Here is an 18,619-nt window from a genome sequence, read left to right as displayed (position 1 = left end):
CCTACCCAAGGAACACTTGCTGCAAAGAATCCAATCTGATAAGACTGTTCTGAAAGGCACTCTCATAAGGACAATAGGTACAAAAAAAAAAACACCCAAATACAATGCGCGATTATGTTGATCGCAGTCTGACCACAACCACCAGTAAGCATCTCAGGTATGCCAGTCAGTAGGTATGACAGGACCTCGGAAATGCCCGATTCCTGAAGCCCAAGGGCCTCTGGGACAGTAGAATAAACTATGGCACCAGGAAACGTCTCCGTCTGTTACCCGGAGGGAATGCCAGGGAAAGAAAAAGAAAACTCTTATCTCAATTCGTCAGTTTTGAGTGCCCATGTCATTTTCGACAATTCTAATTTTTAGAAAGGCTGGGGTCTCGATATTCCTTCAGTGTGATTTCTCTGTGGATTGCAGTGAGGTCAACAGTCATGGTGAGGTCTACCAGCGTAGTTTTGGACATATTGAACATATCCCTGTTATGTTTACCAGTGACTTAATTACATGGACCATGTACTGAGTCACACATATGTTTTCACTGAAATTTACATTCAACCAAAACAGCAGCAAGGTTGTTGTCCCCTGGGTCCTACTGTAATGTACCGTGAAGTGAACTCAACGCATCCCTTTTCCATTCATATTTCCCCCTAAAACGAACCGTGTGTGGCCATAAAAGCATTTCTATTGCAAGGGGGGGATAACTTCATTTGTGGCCAGTTCCTTTGTTTTCTCAGCGCAGTTACAGCGTCGGACCCAAGCTGCCGTTCCAGCTGTTTCCCGTTGTCACGGAGAAACTCCCTTTGGGGGGCGTCCGACGCGTTTTTCAAACCGCAAATTTACACGGATCAGAGCCCACATTCCAGACCATGCTGCCTGGCTAAGTGAGGAATTCCATGATCTAATACTGAGCCCAGACAGAGTGTGGGGGTCTGCACATCTCCACACACACACACACACACACACACACACACCCTCCAAGGACTATTGTGACCCGCTAGGTAACTGATAGCTCTTCCTGATGTTTCCGCAAAGGGCTCCTCTTGATATCATAATTGGTGAGGGGCCAGTGGGGATTGTGTGGGTGTGTGTGTGTGTGTGTGTGTGTGTGTGTGTGTGTGTGTGTGTGTGTGTGAGTGTGTGTGTGTGACTGTGAGTGTGTGTGTGTATACAGGTGGTAGATAATATTGCTATCTCTAAGCCATAAGGGCCATTCCAGTGCCTGACACATTATCAATAGCTTAATGAGTTTTCAAAAGTTTTTGAAAGGTATATAATTATATCTGTAATTACTCTCTGTTTGAGCTAACTGCTCAAATGGTTTGGCTACTCATGAATGATCTTTACCATTTACACAAAGACAACCGGATCAAATGTGACTTAAACATTTCCATACACTGACAGGAGTGATGTCATCATTCCACACTGGAGCTTGTGTGATATTAAAGTCATCGTTTTACTGAGTGACATCCCATGCCTCCTCGCTGGACAGCATGCTCAATACATTGGGATGAGGAAAACCAGGACATTATTGTGAGTTATGGAAAATGAATATTTTCAAAAACTACCCCCGACACAAAGGTACATCATTAAAGGCTTATGACAACTTTTTTGAAGCTGAAAACAAAGTTAGCCACCACCTTTGCCCAAGTCTGACAACAAATCTACGACAGAACATTGTTACCTCATTATATGAAAATAAGACATTATTTACAAGACAACAAACTAAGGGGGTCTAATATCAGCAAAGGTATGAACTTCTAGCAGAGCTGAAATTGAACATGACAGTATGAAGGCTGCCCAAGGAGACCGTAACACATCTGCTACCACAGCACCACATGGCCACACTAACAAATGTTCCATGGGACAGAAAAAGATCCATAATGCATACCTAAATGTTGCCCCTCCTTATGCACGAAACAGTGTTTCCTTGAGCAAGCTAGCCTACTACAAAAGTTGTGAATTCTAGCCCGTGATGCTTGTTTGCTGTATGAAATAAATGTTTCTGCCTAAAAAATAAAATTTTAAAAACGAATCTGAAAAAGTTAGACTTATAATGTTATTTTTCTAAGTCCTATTCTATCTTAGAAGATGGCCAGTGTGATCACCTCGACATCAGTACATGGTTGAAGGGAGAGTGTACGCACACAAACTTATGTCATGTCATGTGAAATCGCCAGAGTGGAGTGAGCACGTTGTTATCTTCTTGACTGAATTAAAATACACGTTAGACTCACCACAAAATAGTTTTCATTACATTTCACAACTGTTAAACTTCAACAAGACAACAAGCAATGTTGCTCTCCTCAACCAGGCGCCACAGGTGCAACTTAAGTGACCGGACAGCCTACAGAGACTTCATATTTGAGCAGACATAATGAGGCAATTCGTGCGCAATGCCTTCCTGTTCCAGAACGCGCCTTTCATCGTCAGGCAATCAATAATAAAAACGTCATGTTGTGTCACCTTCTATACCGGATTTATCTAAGAAAAACGACCAGAACTACTTAACAAGTCACAATGGTTCAGCCCGGTACGCGTCATGCGTGCCTCGAAACTCATAAAACATTTGCAGAAAAGTTAGCTAATTATTCTACACCTGCGGACCTCTCTGGAGCTTTGAGGAGAAGTAGTCTTTCAACTCTTAAACTGAAATGAAAACCGTAATAAAAATTCTGCCAACGACAAACCTGCGTCTCAAAACAATACAGCAAGTTATTTCTTTTAAACCATACCTGGTGGAGAGTTATCCGGTTTCTTTTGGTCCTTTTTGCCGTTTTCATTTCCATTTTTCTTATCTTTTTTACCCTTCTTATCGGACATTTTAACTCTGTTTTTGGGTGTTAAAACTGGTAACCTTAAATATCCTCCTTGCACTCTCCTCGCTTTAAGATCAACCTGCCTCTTGTTTGTGGGATCCGCACTTAACTTTGTCAGAAGGTGCAGTCACTGCCGCGAACTGTTTAATACTTGTGTCCATGCAGGGGGACGCATGTGTTTTACAAGATTGGGAGGAGTTTCATTTCAAGTGTTCTGCCTTCTTAGTGATGAATGTTTAGATAAACACTAAATGTCTCTCCAGAGGTTCTTTGATATAGCTAGTACCATTTTAAAATCTGTAAGAAGATTATTATTTTATTTCAAAGATTTTTTTCAAAATGTGCTAGTAAAATGTTAGTCTAAACTATGCCGGTTTTCTTTACTTGTATGTGTGCTGTCACAGAAACAGTGGGGACTGTGGATGATACAAAGCGTGTGAGATTCCCCAACAGCACGTGTATGCTGACCAGGTGTGCAGACACAAACAGGTGTACACACATGGACAGGAGACAGAGGTATCCAGGTCTGCACACTTATCAGAATCAGAATCAGAATTATTTTAATGGCCAAGTATATTTACATATACAGGAAATTATCTTGAGATGTCATATTATGTGTCTAAGCCCTTCCACTGGCGTTAAGTCGCCAGAAGTTGAAGAAGAACTGAAGAACAAGGCAATATTTCTTTATTTGATGACTTCACTGTGCTCACTGGGCTCTGGGACAGTGTATCACGAATGAGTGGATAGTGGACAGTTCTATAAACTAATATAGTGAGTTACATTCTTATTTTACTTTTATATTAAGGTTCATTTCATTGTGAGCCATATTTATTTTTAAATTCATTCTGAATTTGGGAAAAGAGGGATATTTACCCCCCATATTTATATGTGTTAAAGGTCACTAAGTAAAAGGCAGGTTTCATGTGAATTCTCACTTTTGTGAGTGTTGTGCAAGCTGCTGAGTCATACAGTATCTTCTTGTACCCCAATGAATGCCTGAAAGGAGGTCTGACGTCAGGCCTGTGGCTCTACCTGACCAGGCCTGCCCCGAGGAGGAAGCCCTACCATTGACAACATCTGCACTGTGTTCTTACCGGATTAGAAAATAAAGGTACAATTAAGTAGTGTAAATGAAACTCAGTTTCATCTGTAATGTTTTGCTATCACTGCAGGTTTCTGGCATTTTAGTTGTCCCAGCCTGTGTGAACTCTAGCGCTTTCTTCCATGAAAAGATTTATTTGTATGACTGACTGGATGTCTACAGCTCCTCCCATGGAGTCATTCTATGTGAAGAACTCAAGAATTAGTAGGGATGACAATATACCTTTAGTTTAGATATATCCACTAGTAATATGCTTCATAAACACGTTTCATAAAGCTGTCCGACCACTTATCCTCAACGACATGAGATGCACATCATAGCGCATAGTATATTATGTATTGTCAAGTGTTGCCAACTGTATTTGCCATCTCTTCAAGTAGTGGCATGTTCCTGAAAAAAAGGTTACTCTTAAGAAAGGCTGCTTGAGGTGTGTTGAGTGCCCCCAAGGAATGGGCAGGTACTTGCACTTCAAGGTACTCTGTGCTCTTGGGGTACCTGCTGGTGTGGCCCTTTCTCGCAAGTAAACCGCAACCCCAGTGTGACACACACACACACACACACACACACACACACACACACACACACACACACACACACACACACACACACAGGGATATACCTTTTCCCAGGAAGAAAAAGAAGACAAAATAGACTGTGGAATGTGCCGGAAACAAAGGAGCAGGGAGTGTACTAACACGGCACTGCGGTGGCACGGAATCCGCTGTAGCGTGTGCTAACTGAATCCCATGGCCAATTTGTAATGCATTCCACCCACGGAAGATCCCTGTATGATGCTGAACAGAACACAAGACAGAACAGGAGCGTCATCTGGACACAGGAAGAAACAAAGCTCATCTGAAAGTGACAGTTGTTGCCTTTGATTTAACAAGTAAATATTCTGGTCTTGCCATATTTTGTGTGGAAAGATCAAGGTAGTCTACCTGCCCAGGTAGCAAACAGCACCAGATGCTAATGATGGTGAATGTGACAGCAATGCCTCAAATGCTATGCTTTTGCTCAGTAAACTAACCTGAAGGAAATTGTAAGCTCTAGTGTACACAAGACTATTTGCTCAAATGTTCTCATAAGAACCTCTGTTTCTACGAGTAATCCTCAAAATTGTATTGACAAGGATGCAGTGGTTTAAAGCAAGGGAACCCCTTTGTGTTTACATTACAACCAGTGGAGCAGAAAGACCACTAGCCCACAGAGGAACCAAGGAGGTTGCTACACACACCCAGAACTCTACCTGCGGGAGTCTGATCCCCTGGTCTACCAGACCAACACATACCCAGAACTCTACCTGCGGGAGTCTGATCCCCTGGTCTACGAGACCAACACACACCCAGAACTCTACCTGCGGGAGTCTGATCCCCTGGTCTACGAGACCAACACACATCCAGAACTCTACCTGCGGGAGTCTGATCCCCTGGTCTAAGAGGCTGTCTTATACAGTGGTGGCCAACCAAGGGAGACAAAGCCTGAACGTCCACTCATAGCTTCACCTCAGGCTTATCTGATCTATTCCTTGTAGGATTTGCTCTTAAAAGCTGAGTTTAGGGGTGTTACCGTCTATTCAAATGGGCCATGGGTGCAAGGGCTCTTTGTCTCGACCTGGGGGGGGAAGGTGAGTCTAATATCACACCTCACTCCCCAGGTCAGCCCAAGAGTATATTCACCCAGGAACTGTAAACATGCTAGTTAAATCCAAATAAAAGTAACAATTATAACTAGGTATAATATCATTGAATTATTGACTATGGCATATTCTTATGACCTATGCCGGTCCCTTCATATGTAACAACCACATTTCTTTATCCACAGGCATTTTCAATGCAAGAACAACAGCTATGGCCTTTGTAAATTCAACCCTGTGGAAACATTGGTACGCTTGGTCACTTAGTGCCGGTCCTTCCCTGGGGATGTTTAATATTGGTCATAGTGTGTAATATGCCTGGTTTATTACGCAACCATTCAGTGAATATATCTTACATGTTCTTGATGCAAGAAGTATTCTTCCTCATTATCTTCTTCTTATCTATTCATAGCATAGTCTCAGCACAGGAACGCATAGCATAGTCTCAGCACAGGAACTCATAGCATAGTCTCAGCACAGGAACGCTTGGCAAATCTTACCACTTTGGCACGTATGAGTGAGCTCTGTACTGGCAATTACTTTACCAGCTCAAAGTGGCCTGACAAAATGTAATGACAATTGTGTGTGTGTGTGTGTGTGTGTGTGTGTGTGTGTGTGTGTGTGTGTGTGTGTGTGTCTATGTGGCCAATCCATTGCTGAGATTTTCAAAAATGTACAAATTTGTAATAGCGTCACAGTGACAAGCCATTTTTAGAATCGGCCTTAGGACCGAACTGACTGCTGTCCATGTGTCATGCAGATCACTGACTGAGTAAGTCTTCGCTGTCACTTCCTCACCATCCTGCATACGCAAATGGAGAATCCTGTTAACCTACGCCAAGGGTTTTTGTACAAACAATTTACAATGGTGAGGTCAAGGCACTTCTCTGGACCTAAGATTTCCCAAGTGTTTTTCTGAGAAACGTCAGGGCCTTTTCCGCGTATAGAACACGGGTATAAACATGACGCCTACATGTGAAATGCTTCTTTAAAGTGATCAAAACAAGTGCAGATACATATCAACGTCTTATGAAATAATGTTTGAAATGGAATATTAGAAGCGTAAGCAATAACCAAATGAGAAGCTAGAAATAGACATTCAGTCATTATGAAAGTGGCTGCACACATCTACGCTCTCGAGTTGTTATTTACGTCATGAACAACTCAAGGGCTGAATATGAGAAACAAACATTGCTCCACACTCTATTACGATATGCAATGACTACACCACTGTGAAATGTGACACCATAAATATTTCAGTCACATCCAAAATATTTTTAATTGACTAAACAAAAGGTTTTCTTTTTTTTTCATTTTAATGCTAACATCATATGTTATTGATAATTGAAAATCCAATATAGCCAATATTTAAATACTTATAGAGTTTTTTACACTTTGAAACACACAGTGTCCACTTTCAGTGCGCCATCTATGTTTTGGTAGCCTGTGGTATCTTGGAGGGACTATAACATTTCTTCTCTTACTGTGATCTTCATATACTACCTGCTCAAACCTTCATCTTCATACACTACCTGCTCAAACCTTCATCTTCATATACTACCTGCTCAAACCTTCATCTTGATACACTAACTGCTCAAACCTTCATCTTCATACACTAACTGCTCAAACCTTCATCTTCATACACTACCTGCTCAAACCTTCATCTTGATACACTACCTGCTCAAACCTTCATCTTGATACACTAACTGCTCAAACCTTCATCTTCATACACTACCTGATCAAACCTTCATCTTCATACACTACCTGCTCAAACCTTCATCTTCATACACTACCTGATCAAACCTTCATCTTCATACACTACCTGCTCAAACCTTCATCTTCATACACTACCTGCTCAAACCTTCATCTTGATACACTACCTGATCAAACCTTCATCTTCATACACTACCTGCTCAAACCTTCATCTTCATACACTACCTGCTCAAACCTTCATCTTCATACACTACCTGCTCAAACCTGAACACATGTTGGAGCATGAGCCGCGTCGGCACATTGACTTTAGGTTTAGTGTTCAGTGTTCTAAATGAGTGTGTGGTTCATCCCACAGACAGACAGATACAGTGCAGTTGGACATGAGTCTTATCGTCTCTAACTGGTCCTGGACCCAGTGCAGTTGGACATGAGTCTTATCGTCTCTAACTGGTCCTGGACCCAGTGGGGTGTCTGGTCCATGGCATAAAAAGTAAAAATGTATTGCATGCATGGACCACACAATTCAGATTTTATATTTATAATCTATACAGTCTCTAAACGAAATTGATACAAGTTACAAATCAGCTAACTTGATTTTGTTAAATAAAGTCCACAGAAATGTGTTCACCAGGTCTTTGATTACTGTGTGGGTTTATCCCAACTGCACAGGAAAAAGTCCATGAAGCAGCCATTACAGTCCCATCAGAGTCCTCCTATGACACAGCAGTCCTGTTCATCTGAGACCTAAAGGGTTTCCTATTTAGACGTCTTCTTTGCACCTAAAAAGTTGTTGTTAAAAAAAGAAATTCGCCCACCCAAGAAAGAAATTCGCCCATCCAAAGTCCATTCAAGACACTTGGATGAGCCAACAAAAGCTGTCCACTGACACATAATAATAAATAACCATTTCCTAAATTGATTTGACGTGAATTGGAAGCAAATTGCATCATGGCAATAAATTGTGTTAATGGAAAAGTGGGCTCTCATTTTGTTTTACAAGGGCCGTTTTTTGGACACATCGTCACGATGCTGGCGCTGTGTGTTTGAGTGGAAAGCTGTTTTTGAAGGGTGCTCTACCAAATCTCTGTTGTGTTAAAAACCCACTTGAGGATGACTATAGCCAGTAAAAGTGGCTTTCAAACCCTTTGCAAACAACCAGGATGTGAGAGATTTTCTCAATTTGAATATTAATCCACCCATCAGTCCATCCATCCATCTATCCATCCATCTATCCATCCACAATTGTTGACTGTACACTGAGTCTCCTCTTCAGGACTTCTAGATGCAGAACAAAAAAACAAACACGTTCTTAGTTTGGTTTGAAGTGATGTACATGCACACACAAACAGGTCATTAGAAACTAGGTCAGTCTGGGGGAGATGTAGAGGAGGAGGGAGTGAAACAAGGACGCTTATTCCAAGATGATGACAAACCCGCTCATTGCTCTGAAAACACCGGATGAGCCCTCGCCGTTAGGGGGAACAAAGTACTTTTCTCCGGTTTATATTTCAAAGAAAAAGAAGCTTTCAAAATTCAAAATAGAGGAATACAACCAGGTTCCTTACTGTTTTGCATTGTGGATGTGTGCCACATTGCCATTACCGTGATAGGAGATGTAGATGGATCATTATACAACGCAGCCTACTTAGCTGTACTTAGCTACATCCAGTGGCGCTGCAATAATAAGCTGAATTAATGCAAACCTGTGATATTATCTTTAGGTACTTTGAACACGGTTGAAGTCTGCAGATGAGTTAATCACCTCAACTCAATCACACATGTAGTGTCTGCACCTGTGTTCAAAAAGCTCTACACTTAATCGTAATGTTGACAGGGAAGTCATTAACACTTTTAGGGGATGACACTGGAGGGCCATTAAGGCTTTGTCCAGCACATTACTGTTGCATGGTATCTACCTCAGAATTCTGGGATTGTTCCAGCAACTTCACTGATAACTAGTCATCCTAAATAAGATTTATGCTGATTTAAAGGGTTAACATACGTCATAGAAAACAACAAAGCTAGATAATATAAATGTCCAAAGCCATTTTTGATTACAAATTCTGTTTTGTTTTGTTGCGGTGGAAAAAGGGACCAGCTTTGACTTGTGTAAATATTTTCCCGATTTTGTGCCCCATGCGTGGGAGGTGAAGTCAACGAACATGTTGTGCAGGTGTGTGACTTTACCCCCATATAAGGCCAGCTCATCTAAAGCAACCGACAAAGACTACAATTAAAGTATTTCATTGTAAATATTATGAGTTACATAGAGGATAACATTTAAACACAACATTAATGTTCTGCTGGACTAAAGTGTTTCGTTAAGAGAAAAAAGTGGGCGGCTTGAATCATCAAAGCCGCCTACCTTTTTTTTTCTCCCTCATTTTCTTTTTTTTCACCGTGATCCAGATGTCCACGGTGATGTGTATATTTCTTGTAATGGAATGTTTTCATGAGATGTTGTTGAGAGAGAAGATGTTTTGGGCTGTTTGATAAACACAGATATATTTCTAGGAAGAAAGTGCTAAACAAAAGCCTTAGGCACACATATGTACGCTATACACCGTGGCCACAATGCATACATGTGTACATTGGCATAAACCCCAGCCAACACTTTAGACACACTCTGAAAAATGAACGGGTTTGGTATGATGACAGGGGGGAAAATATTTGCTGCAGACACCTGCTGAGTCTTAATGAGAGGGTCTGAAAACTGCGAGTCAGTACTCTGAGCTTAATTAAGCCCTGAGAAGTCTTCACTGGTGTGGTGGAGGAGGAGGGGTGAGTGAGTGAGTGTGTGTGTGTGTGTGTGTGTGTGTGTGTGTGTGTGTGTGTGTGTGTGTGTGTGTGTGAGAGAGAGAGTGTGTGTGAGTACAGCATCCCTCCTCTAGCAGGGTCAGGTAAAGATCCAACACAAATATTATCCCTTGCTCCAGTGCATTACAATGTAAGAATGCGATGAACAAGAGAACTAGGGAGATGTTACAAACAGACCCCAAAAAGGGCTATTTGAAAACGCTGGGTGACAACCCTCTTGTGACCACATTGCACAGTGAAGCAGAAGTCAGGACGAGTATTATTAAAAAAGGAGGGGGGGGGTCTTCCAGTTGCCCTAAAACACGCTATCGCACAATTACTTTAGGTCATTGAACACCAATAATGTTCCTTTACAAATGACCTAGTCTAAACGTCAATACATCTTAGAAAGGCTTCTAAAAGAACAGCGAGGGGTTTAACAAAGGACTTACAGCAGCATCAAAAAACAGTCTCTAAGCTACATCATCTCTGTCTTTTCTGAATATATGAATATGTTGTTGGTGTTACTTAGAGTTCGAAATTTGATTCATTTTGCGGTGTGACACTTGGGTGTTGCGCTCTGAGTTTGATGATTTAGTAATTCACAGGATTAGACTCAAGGTCCTTGTACTCCGGGGAGCCGCAGACAAAGATATCAGGTCATGTAAGTCTATTAGGCTTCTAGGTCTTTACACCAAAGGAAAACAGCAGGCATCTATCAGAGCTTATAGCACTGCATAGCAGGGCTGCAGAATCTCACAGATCATATCTCACTATGGCATATCTCACAGGCTGCAAAGATGTCCTATCACGGTACCTATGGGCCTAGAACTGTAACATTCAAAGGTGAATGATGAAATAGTATGAAATGTAGTATTTTTCGAAAGGATGAAAAATCTTGATGACACATCTACTTGCATGTGTTTTTATTAGAGTCTAACAGAGGTTCAGAGGTGCTCAAAACTGCTGCAGTGTTTGCTATAAAAATGATGCACCATTTGACCCATCAAATCTATTGTTACATGGCAGGCAGTGCTGAAGAGTATGTACCTGCCAAAGCAACAGCACTGCTCATCAGCACACACTGAATGTGTGTGAGCGTGCATGGTGTGTGTGTGTGTGTGTGGACCTGCCAAAGCAACAGCACTGCTCATCAGCACACAATGAATGTGTGTGAGCGTGCATGATGTGTGTGTGTGTGTGTGTGTGTGTGTGTGTGTGTGTGTGTGTGGCATATGTGTGTGTGTGTGTGTGTACCTGCCAAAGCAACAGCACTGCTCATCAGCACACACTGACCGTACTCTCCACCTTTCCACACTTCACTCATCTCACTGCTGTGTGTTTCCACCGAATGTCAGAGAAACGTCCACTAGCTGGTTTATACCCTCATCCAGGTAAACTGTTCCTCTAGAAGAGAAGTTGTTTTCATAACCCTGTTGTTCTTAAAGTTAACGTTGAATAAATGAGACAGGAAGGCCCAGCGCTGTATGCATAATAGGATTGCACAGCTATGCCGAGTCGAGAGGCTAATGCAACACCTTTCAAGACATGACAGGAGTTTGATGCGCGGAGAATGACTGCCTCAGTGCTCGCTAGTCATTTGTGAGGCAAAGTGAGTGAATTAACATGTAAGAAAGTAGCTTACACCCAATGGGTGGCCGCGGCCCTTCAGGTGTGGCAGAGTTCTGATAATCCGATGCAGGAGAGTGCTCGGAAGTCAAAGAGTCACAGAATTCATTTGCATCTTGAAGCAGGACATCAGGCTATCCGTGGTCTGAAAAGGCATGCATGGACATGGGTGTTGGATGTTGGCTGGGCAAAACGCAGACACACTCAACAGTGTCAGTGTTTGACACGGTCTCAAATACATGCCGTAATTATGTAAAGAGCATGTATAAATTGTCCTCATTTTACGATGTTATGACAAGATGCTTTGCCAGATTTAAGGCTGCACTTAGAGGAAGAGCTGTAAAACTTTCACTTATTTTCGGTTTTGTTTCTACGATCAACATACAAGATACAGCTGTCTATTGCCTAATTAGGAGCACTGATATGAAAAAAAAGGCTTTATATTGGGTTTATTATCAGCAGATCGTATTTAAACATATATTCAGGGAAAATTTACGAGGATTTGCAACATGTTCTGAATATATAAAGGCAAGTTTGTCTAAGCAGCACAGAAAAATAATTGGCTAGTCGCCACCCAGTTTTCCTTGGGTGCATCTGAATAAAACAAAAAAAAAAACCAGTCTCAAAAACAAAGGTAAACAAACCTGATGGATGTGGATGTGTCTAAAAACAGAGCATCAGCATGCCCCCCCCCCCCTCCACACGTGCACACACCTCTTCTTCATTTTCGGAAAAGAACATGTGAGCCATCAAGCCCTTCTTTTTGACAAAGCCGCTTAACTGAATCTCTTTTGAGCCAACACCCATGAGATGTCAGAGTCGACCATGGAACAGAAAACGGCACACGTGAGCCGAGAGAGAGAGCAAGAGAGAGAGAAAGGGAGAGAGAGAGAGAGAAAGAGCAAGAGAGAGTGAGAGAAAGGGAGAGTGAGAGAAAGAGAGAGGGAGAGAGAGAGAAAGGGAGAGTGAGATTGTCCCTTTCATCAGTAGCCCAAGGATTCAGCAGTGTTTAATCGCCTCTGTGAAACAGTACAGTGTTCCCAGGAGCTGGAGGAGATCTAGGTACGGGTGACAGGGCCAGCTGCCAGGGGTGCCATCCTGCCGTAGGTGGCACAGGGAGCCCGTGGGTGGCACAGGGAGCCCGTAGGTGGCACAGAGAGCCCGTAGGTGGCACAGGCAGCCCGTAGGTGGCACAGGGGGCCCTCGGGTGGCACAGGGAGCCCGTAGGGTGGCACAGGGAGCCCGCGGGTGGCACAGGGAGCCCGTAGGTGGCACAGGCAGCCCGTAGGTGGCACAGGGGGCCCGTGGGTGGCACAGGCAGACCGTGGGTGGCACAGGGAGCCCGCACCAAAACATTCGGAATGGTGACATTTGTGCAATCAGTTTTCTATCGCTCATTTGCATCAATCACCAAGTCACTGAGTAGGTCAGTTCATCCTGTCAACGTGGGCACCCTGGTTCTAGTGTGTGTGCCAGGCAGGCCTGGAAAGGTCTCCCACTCAGAAGTACAACATATGGGGGGGGGGGGTCCACAGGGTATCTTAGGTCTTCCCCCACTAGAACCCTGAAGTAGTGGGTGCGGGGAATCTATCAAATGGTGCAATAACTTCGTACAGTACAAATGCAACCAAATAAACCACAATTCATTCATAACACTGTGAATATATAGTTTCACAGACATACTGTTGCATTATCCCTGGTTTGTGCCAAATTGTTAAGAATAATATAAAGCCAGTCTGTCATACGAGCTGGAAGCACCAGTGAGCGTTGAGCAGAAACATCCTAGATAAACAGACCAAATGGACGCCTTCTTGTGCTGTGCGTTTGTCATCTCGCTACAGGATGGCTGCAAGTTTCTTCTTGTTCCTTTGTCTCTTTGGACAGCCGAGTGTTCTCCAGCTCGTCCCAACCAAAGAATCCTGAATGGTTCTACCCTAGGTTTACTCCATGGAAATGATTCATTATTTGGGAAAGGTTCTCTGCAAACCTTTACCGGAAAAAAACAAAACCTGTTCTCAAAAGATTCTTCTCTGTAAAGCTGCTTCTCCCAAAGGGTTCTAGAACCTGAGTAAACACCTTTGGGAACAAGCAAAGAACTGTTTTTGTTACTTTGTTTGTGTGCTGTGTGTTTGTTGTTGTTTGCTTTGTTTGTTTGTTACGAGTGTGCGGTCTGTCTGCTAAGGTTAAACCACAAAGAAGCAGAAAGATTGATCCTAAACTACCATGATGCTTGAATGTCATTCTTGGTCCTATCCTACAAGTCCATGGAGCCTTGTGTGGTCATGGTGCTGGAGGGTAGGAACTACGTATCCCATGGAGCCTTGTGTCATTGGGGTCATGGTGCTGGGGGGTAGGAACTACGTATCCCATGGAGCCTTGTGTCATTGGGGTCATGGTGCTGGAGGGTAGGAACTATGAATCCCATTGCTGGTTACCTTCAGGCACCTCACGAGTATCCAGTTACCATCAGGGCTACCTCGAAACCTAACTTTAAACTTTGAGAGCACAGTGGCTGACACTCGGTTTTTAAGGCCACAGATGGTTATGAAAGAACAGTTACGAAAAGCCAAATAAAATATTCATTCAGAGCCTTTCATTTTCCAGTTTAGTCCCAGGGCATCACGCAGCAATTACTTTGGAGTGGAAAATACTGTTCAACTGGTATAATGAACTTTTTCTTGACATTTGATCTTTATCTTGACAATCCTTTACAAGTTAACCCAAATCCTTTTGTCTGTAATAGCTGGTGTCGAATCTACACACATATAACACTAAATTAAACCCAACACTAATGCATGAACTGTATACATGCAGTGTGACTCAAGTCCCTGTAAAGTGATGACCTGAGGTGACCTGGACACCTGTGTTGTTTATGAACGTTAGGATTCATACAGTACATAAGAGGAGCGCGCCTACAGGATAATCCCCTCGCTTTCCCCCCCAGAAACATTATGTCAGTTAGCGTCAACATTGCAAAAGGCCAAAACATATTACGGCTCACCACCTGTGAATCCTCAACGGCTGGCTGCGAGTGTGTGTGTGTGTGTGTGTGTCACCGAGCCGGGTGTGGAGGCGTAGACGTGACTTACAACAGGATGTGGCCTCCAAATAAACTTGCTCGCCCCGCACACTGACGGGACGGGGACGGGGACTCTTTGAAGGCTTCCTCGCTACATGGTAAAAGTTAACTCATAGCATGCACCCTCATCCTCAACTTCATCATCATCGTCATCATCATCGCCATGGGGAATTCCTGTCTAGTCACTGTGCAGTAGCGTCTCCATGCTGTGACTTGTTAAAAGAGTCATGTAGTCGTGTGGCACCAGAGAATGTTGCCTTCATACTACTTGTCACTCAACAATGTGGTCCATTTCATATTAATGAAGTTGTTGCCACACTCACAGTATACGTTTTTTTATAGTTTTTAAGAAATGTACTGCTTGATTCACCCTTTCTGTTATTACAGATATGTACGATTCTATATGGTTCTATTTATAGATTTGGTTTAGGGTTAAAAATAACCCCTTTGTTCACAGTGACAAGTTTGAAAAAGCCCATTCCACCCAGAGGAGCAGTACTGGGAGAAACCCCAGATAAGAAGGTATCTGCTCATTCTACCGCCACTGAGTTTTAAAATAGTCCAATCTTTTGTCTCATTTCCTGATTTTGGGATGGACTTAAGCACGACAAAGGTGAAGGAGAATATGAGGTGTGCGCTATTCAACAAGCCTAATCTGGGTGAGGTGTTATGAGCTAAGCTCATGTGTGTGGTTACATCATTTTTGTAACAAACTTTTAAAAAACTATTTCAGAAACACCAGACTCAGATATATGGCAATAACTGTTCTCAGCAGGTCTCACTATAGATGGTTATTCAACCCATTTCTACATGTTCACTGCAGTTTGCAGTATTGAGAGAAAATAATATAATAAATCAAATCCTCCAAGGTTTTAATACAGATCAGTATTTGGTTTCTTATCTTTTTTGTGTCAGGGCGCTCTGGGACGGACATTTCTGCTCAGGTCAGCGGTGAGGAGGAGAGCAGGCTGTGATTCACAACACTGGATGCATTTGCCAAGCCAAATTGTTATTTATTAATAAACCCACTAGGTGGGTTCACCAGAGCCACAGTCTCAGCCTCCTGAGGAGAGACAGAGGGCTGATCTGACTGAGGGTCCTCTGTGAGGTTTTTACTGCAGACAGACGAGCCAAGAGTGAACAGCGCCCTCTACTGTTCATCAGCTGAAAACAGGGCACGTACTCGGAATGTTGACTTGCTATTAAATATTTCAAAACAAATCCTTTTCTGAGAGATTAGAATGTCATTCTGTTAGAAGTGCACTGGTGAAACAGTGTCCGTCTTTCATGAACGTGTGTTATTTCTGCCCTCCACTGACCAGTATGCAATATCACAACTGTCCACATACATTTGGTTTAAAATCCATCCATTTTCTCTATTCTACAACATTATTCTCTTTTTATTATTCTGACTCTAGACATGGTCATGTTTTTTAATGTGGACATGTCCCAACTGGACATTTAAGTTCAAATCTAAGATCTGACATGTGAAAACAAACTATCAGCAGCACTTGATCACTTCTACACATTTTCATTGTTAGCAGAGTCTTGCCAAGACGCTTTGACAAGAGAAACCGGTCGGTAAAAGAGATAAGGGAAAACTGCGAAACTGAGAAACACTAGGGATTTCACGGGTCAGACGTCTCAATCCACCTAAAAAGCTTATGTAACGTAGCTAGCGGTCCTGCGCTGTGTAAAGCTATGTGATGTAAACGCTTGTGGATCTCGCTTCAATCCAACTCCTCAACTCCTCAAGCTTGCACTCCTGACAGTTCATCAATTAAGTCTCTACCTCAACAACAAGGAACCCCAAACAGCTGTGCAGGTTTTAATGTAATGGCCAGTGTGTTTGTCTGTGTGTGTGTGTGTGTGTGTGTGTGTGTATACACAACAAACTGCCAGCGAACACTGTCCTGAACGACTAGAGTGGTGCTTAGTCTCCCACGCAGTGTGACCTTTCAGCAGCTGGCGCGTAGGGAAGAACACGGAGAAGGAGAACACGGGGGAAAGTAAAACATTGTTGATAAAAAAAGGGCCCCTACTTTTTTCCCACTTCCTGCCTGTAAGGCATGCCAGGGTTAACCCTTTTAGCCCCCCACCCCCCCCCCCCCCCCCACCCCCCTTGTCAAACAAAGGCCTCCTCTGCCCCGGTGCTTATCAGGGTCATAGGCGCAGCGTCCAACGCCTCCGACTGCTTAGTCACCGGTGCCACCCTGTTTCTAAGGAACAGCGCTGGCGTATGAACCCCGCTAAAAACAGAATAGCTGGGCTACTCTGCATGCATGGGTTAGAACCTTTTTTTAGTGGTGGATATCTTTGTGTTGATGGTGGCTACTCTTTTTGTTTGAATAGCATGCACAAGCACGTTGGGGATTGATTAACGATGCTCTTCAGTGGCTTCACTCCCTTTTGAGTCATTGCTCACTCACACACACACACACACACACACACATGCACACACACACACACACACACACACACACACACACACACACACAGACACACACACACACACACACACACACACACACACACACACACACACACACACACAAACACACACACACATGCTCACTCACACACACACACACACACACACATGCACACACACACACACACACACACACACACACACACACACACACACACACACACACAAACACACAAACACACACACACACACCCAGTAGCACTGTACATCTGTTCTTGCAAAAGGCTGGACTGTTTGCCCATAGAGCTTTAGCTGATGAACACGAGGGGTCATGAGTTTCGATGTTTTTTGTGTGATGTCAGTGGTTGCCAACATCTACTATATGAACTGCAGAAAAGGTTGGAGATGGTCCGTACTCGTGTAGGTTCAACAGTTCCTCCGGCAGCTTATCTAGGTGAACATGTCTGCTGGAAGTCCAGGCATAATACAGATATAATGAGATCACTGTTTACCCTGGGTTGTTCGACATTTCCTCTTGATATCCACTGCATGAGATAGTAACAATTGTCCCGCCTACTTGACAGAGAGACACTGACAGACAAACACGAGCGTCTGGATAAAAATGAATTACCACATGAAATCTATACTGATATAGTCAGTTTTATCCGAACCATTTCTCAAACCAGTTTTATCCAAACCACACAACCTTTATCAGTATATGAACCATCACCAGGGATATCATTAAGTCTCACACATTTGTAAACCAATGATGGAGGCCTTATATACTGAAAACATTAAGAACAAGCTGTGGATTCCTGACTAAATTTAGATGAACACAGACGCTGGAAAGAGATAAAAAGTATATCACAGTGTGCGCTTCCTTAAACATTTACCATAAATGGAGTTTCAAGCAAAGGTTTGGTGAAAGCATCTAAAATTAGTTGCACAATACATCACTTGTGAAATACGTCACGACAACTGAAAAGCCCAGCTTTCCTCACACTCTACAGACATCTTCCAACATTACTCTGCATCCCCCTCTACCCCTGTCACACCAGTCCCTTACACCATCTCTTTATCGTGGTTCCCCAGAATTGCAGGGGTAGGGCGCGATCACACCGAGACATTTATTGGCATGTCTCTCTCTCTCTCTCTCTCAAGATGTCAGTCCTGGGTGTATTTCTTGTGGGTGGTTGAGCTTTGAGCTCACTACCTCTGATGATTCGAGAGAGAGAGGGAGAGAGAGAGAGAGTCAAGAGAGGGAGAGAGAGAGAGCAAAGAGAGAAAGAGAAAGAGGGAGAGGGAGAGAGAGAGTAAAGAGAGAGGGAGAGAGAGAGGGAGAGAGAGAAAGAGGGAGAGGGAGAAGGAGAGAGGAAGAGAGAGAGAGAGCAAAGAGAGAGAGAGAGAGAGGGAGAGA

At 43.2% G+C, this 18,619-nt stretch overlaps 1 protein-coding gene across 6 annotated transcripts in view; it reads right to left on the bottom strand.

Moving 5' to 3' along the window:
- Window positions 1-18,619, bottom strand: part of nrg1 (neuregulin 1) — a 105,250-nt gene that overhangs the window by 54,867 nt on the left and 31,764 nt on the right. Inside the window, exon 1 of one of the 6 annotated variants that reach the window (XM_031578151.2) lies at window positions 2,730-3,045. The exons of the other annotated variants lie outside the window; for them this stretch is intronic. Within the exon in view, the coding sequence (XP_031434011.1) occupies window positions 2,730-2,817 (88 nt within the window). The 5' untranslated portion in view covers window positions 2,818-3,045. Of the gene's footprint in view, window positions 1-2,729; window positions 3,046-18,619 lie in introns of those variants that run through there. 6 annotated transcript variants of the gene reach the window in all.

The sequence above is a fragment of the Clupea harengus genome, chromosome 12, assembly GCF_900700415.2.
Source record: "Clupea harengus chromosome 12, Ch_v2.0.2, whole genome shotgun sequence".
Classification (NCBI taxonomy): Eukaryota; Metazoa; Chordata; class Actinopteri; order Clupeiformes; family Clupeidae; genus Clupea; species Clupea harengus.
The sequence above is the reverse complement of the archived record's forward strand: the minus strand, read 5'-3'. Positions and strand labels throughout refer to the sequence as shown.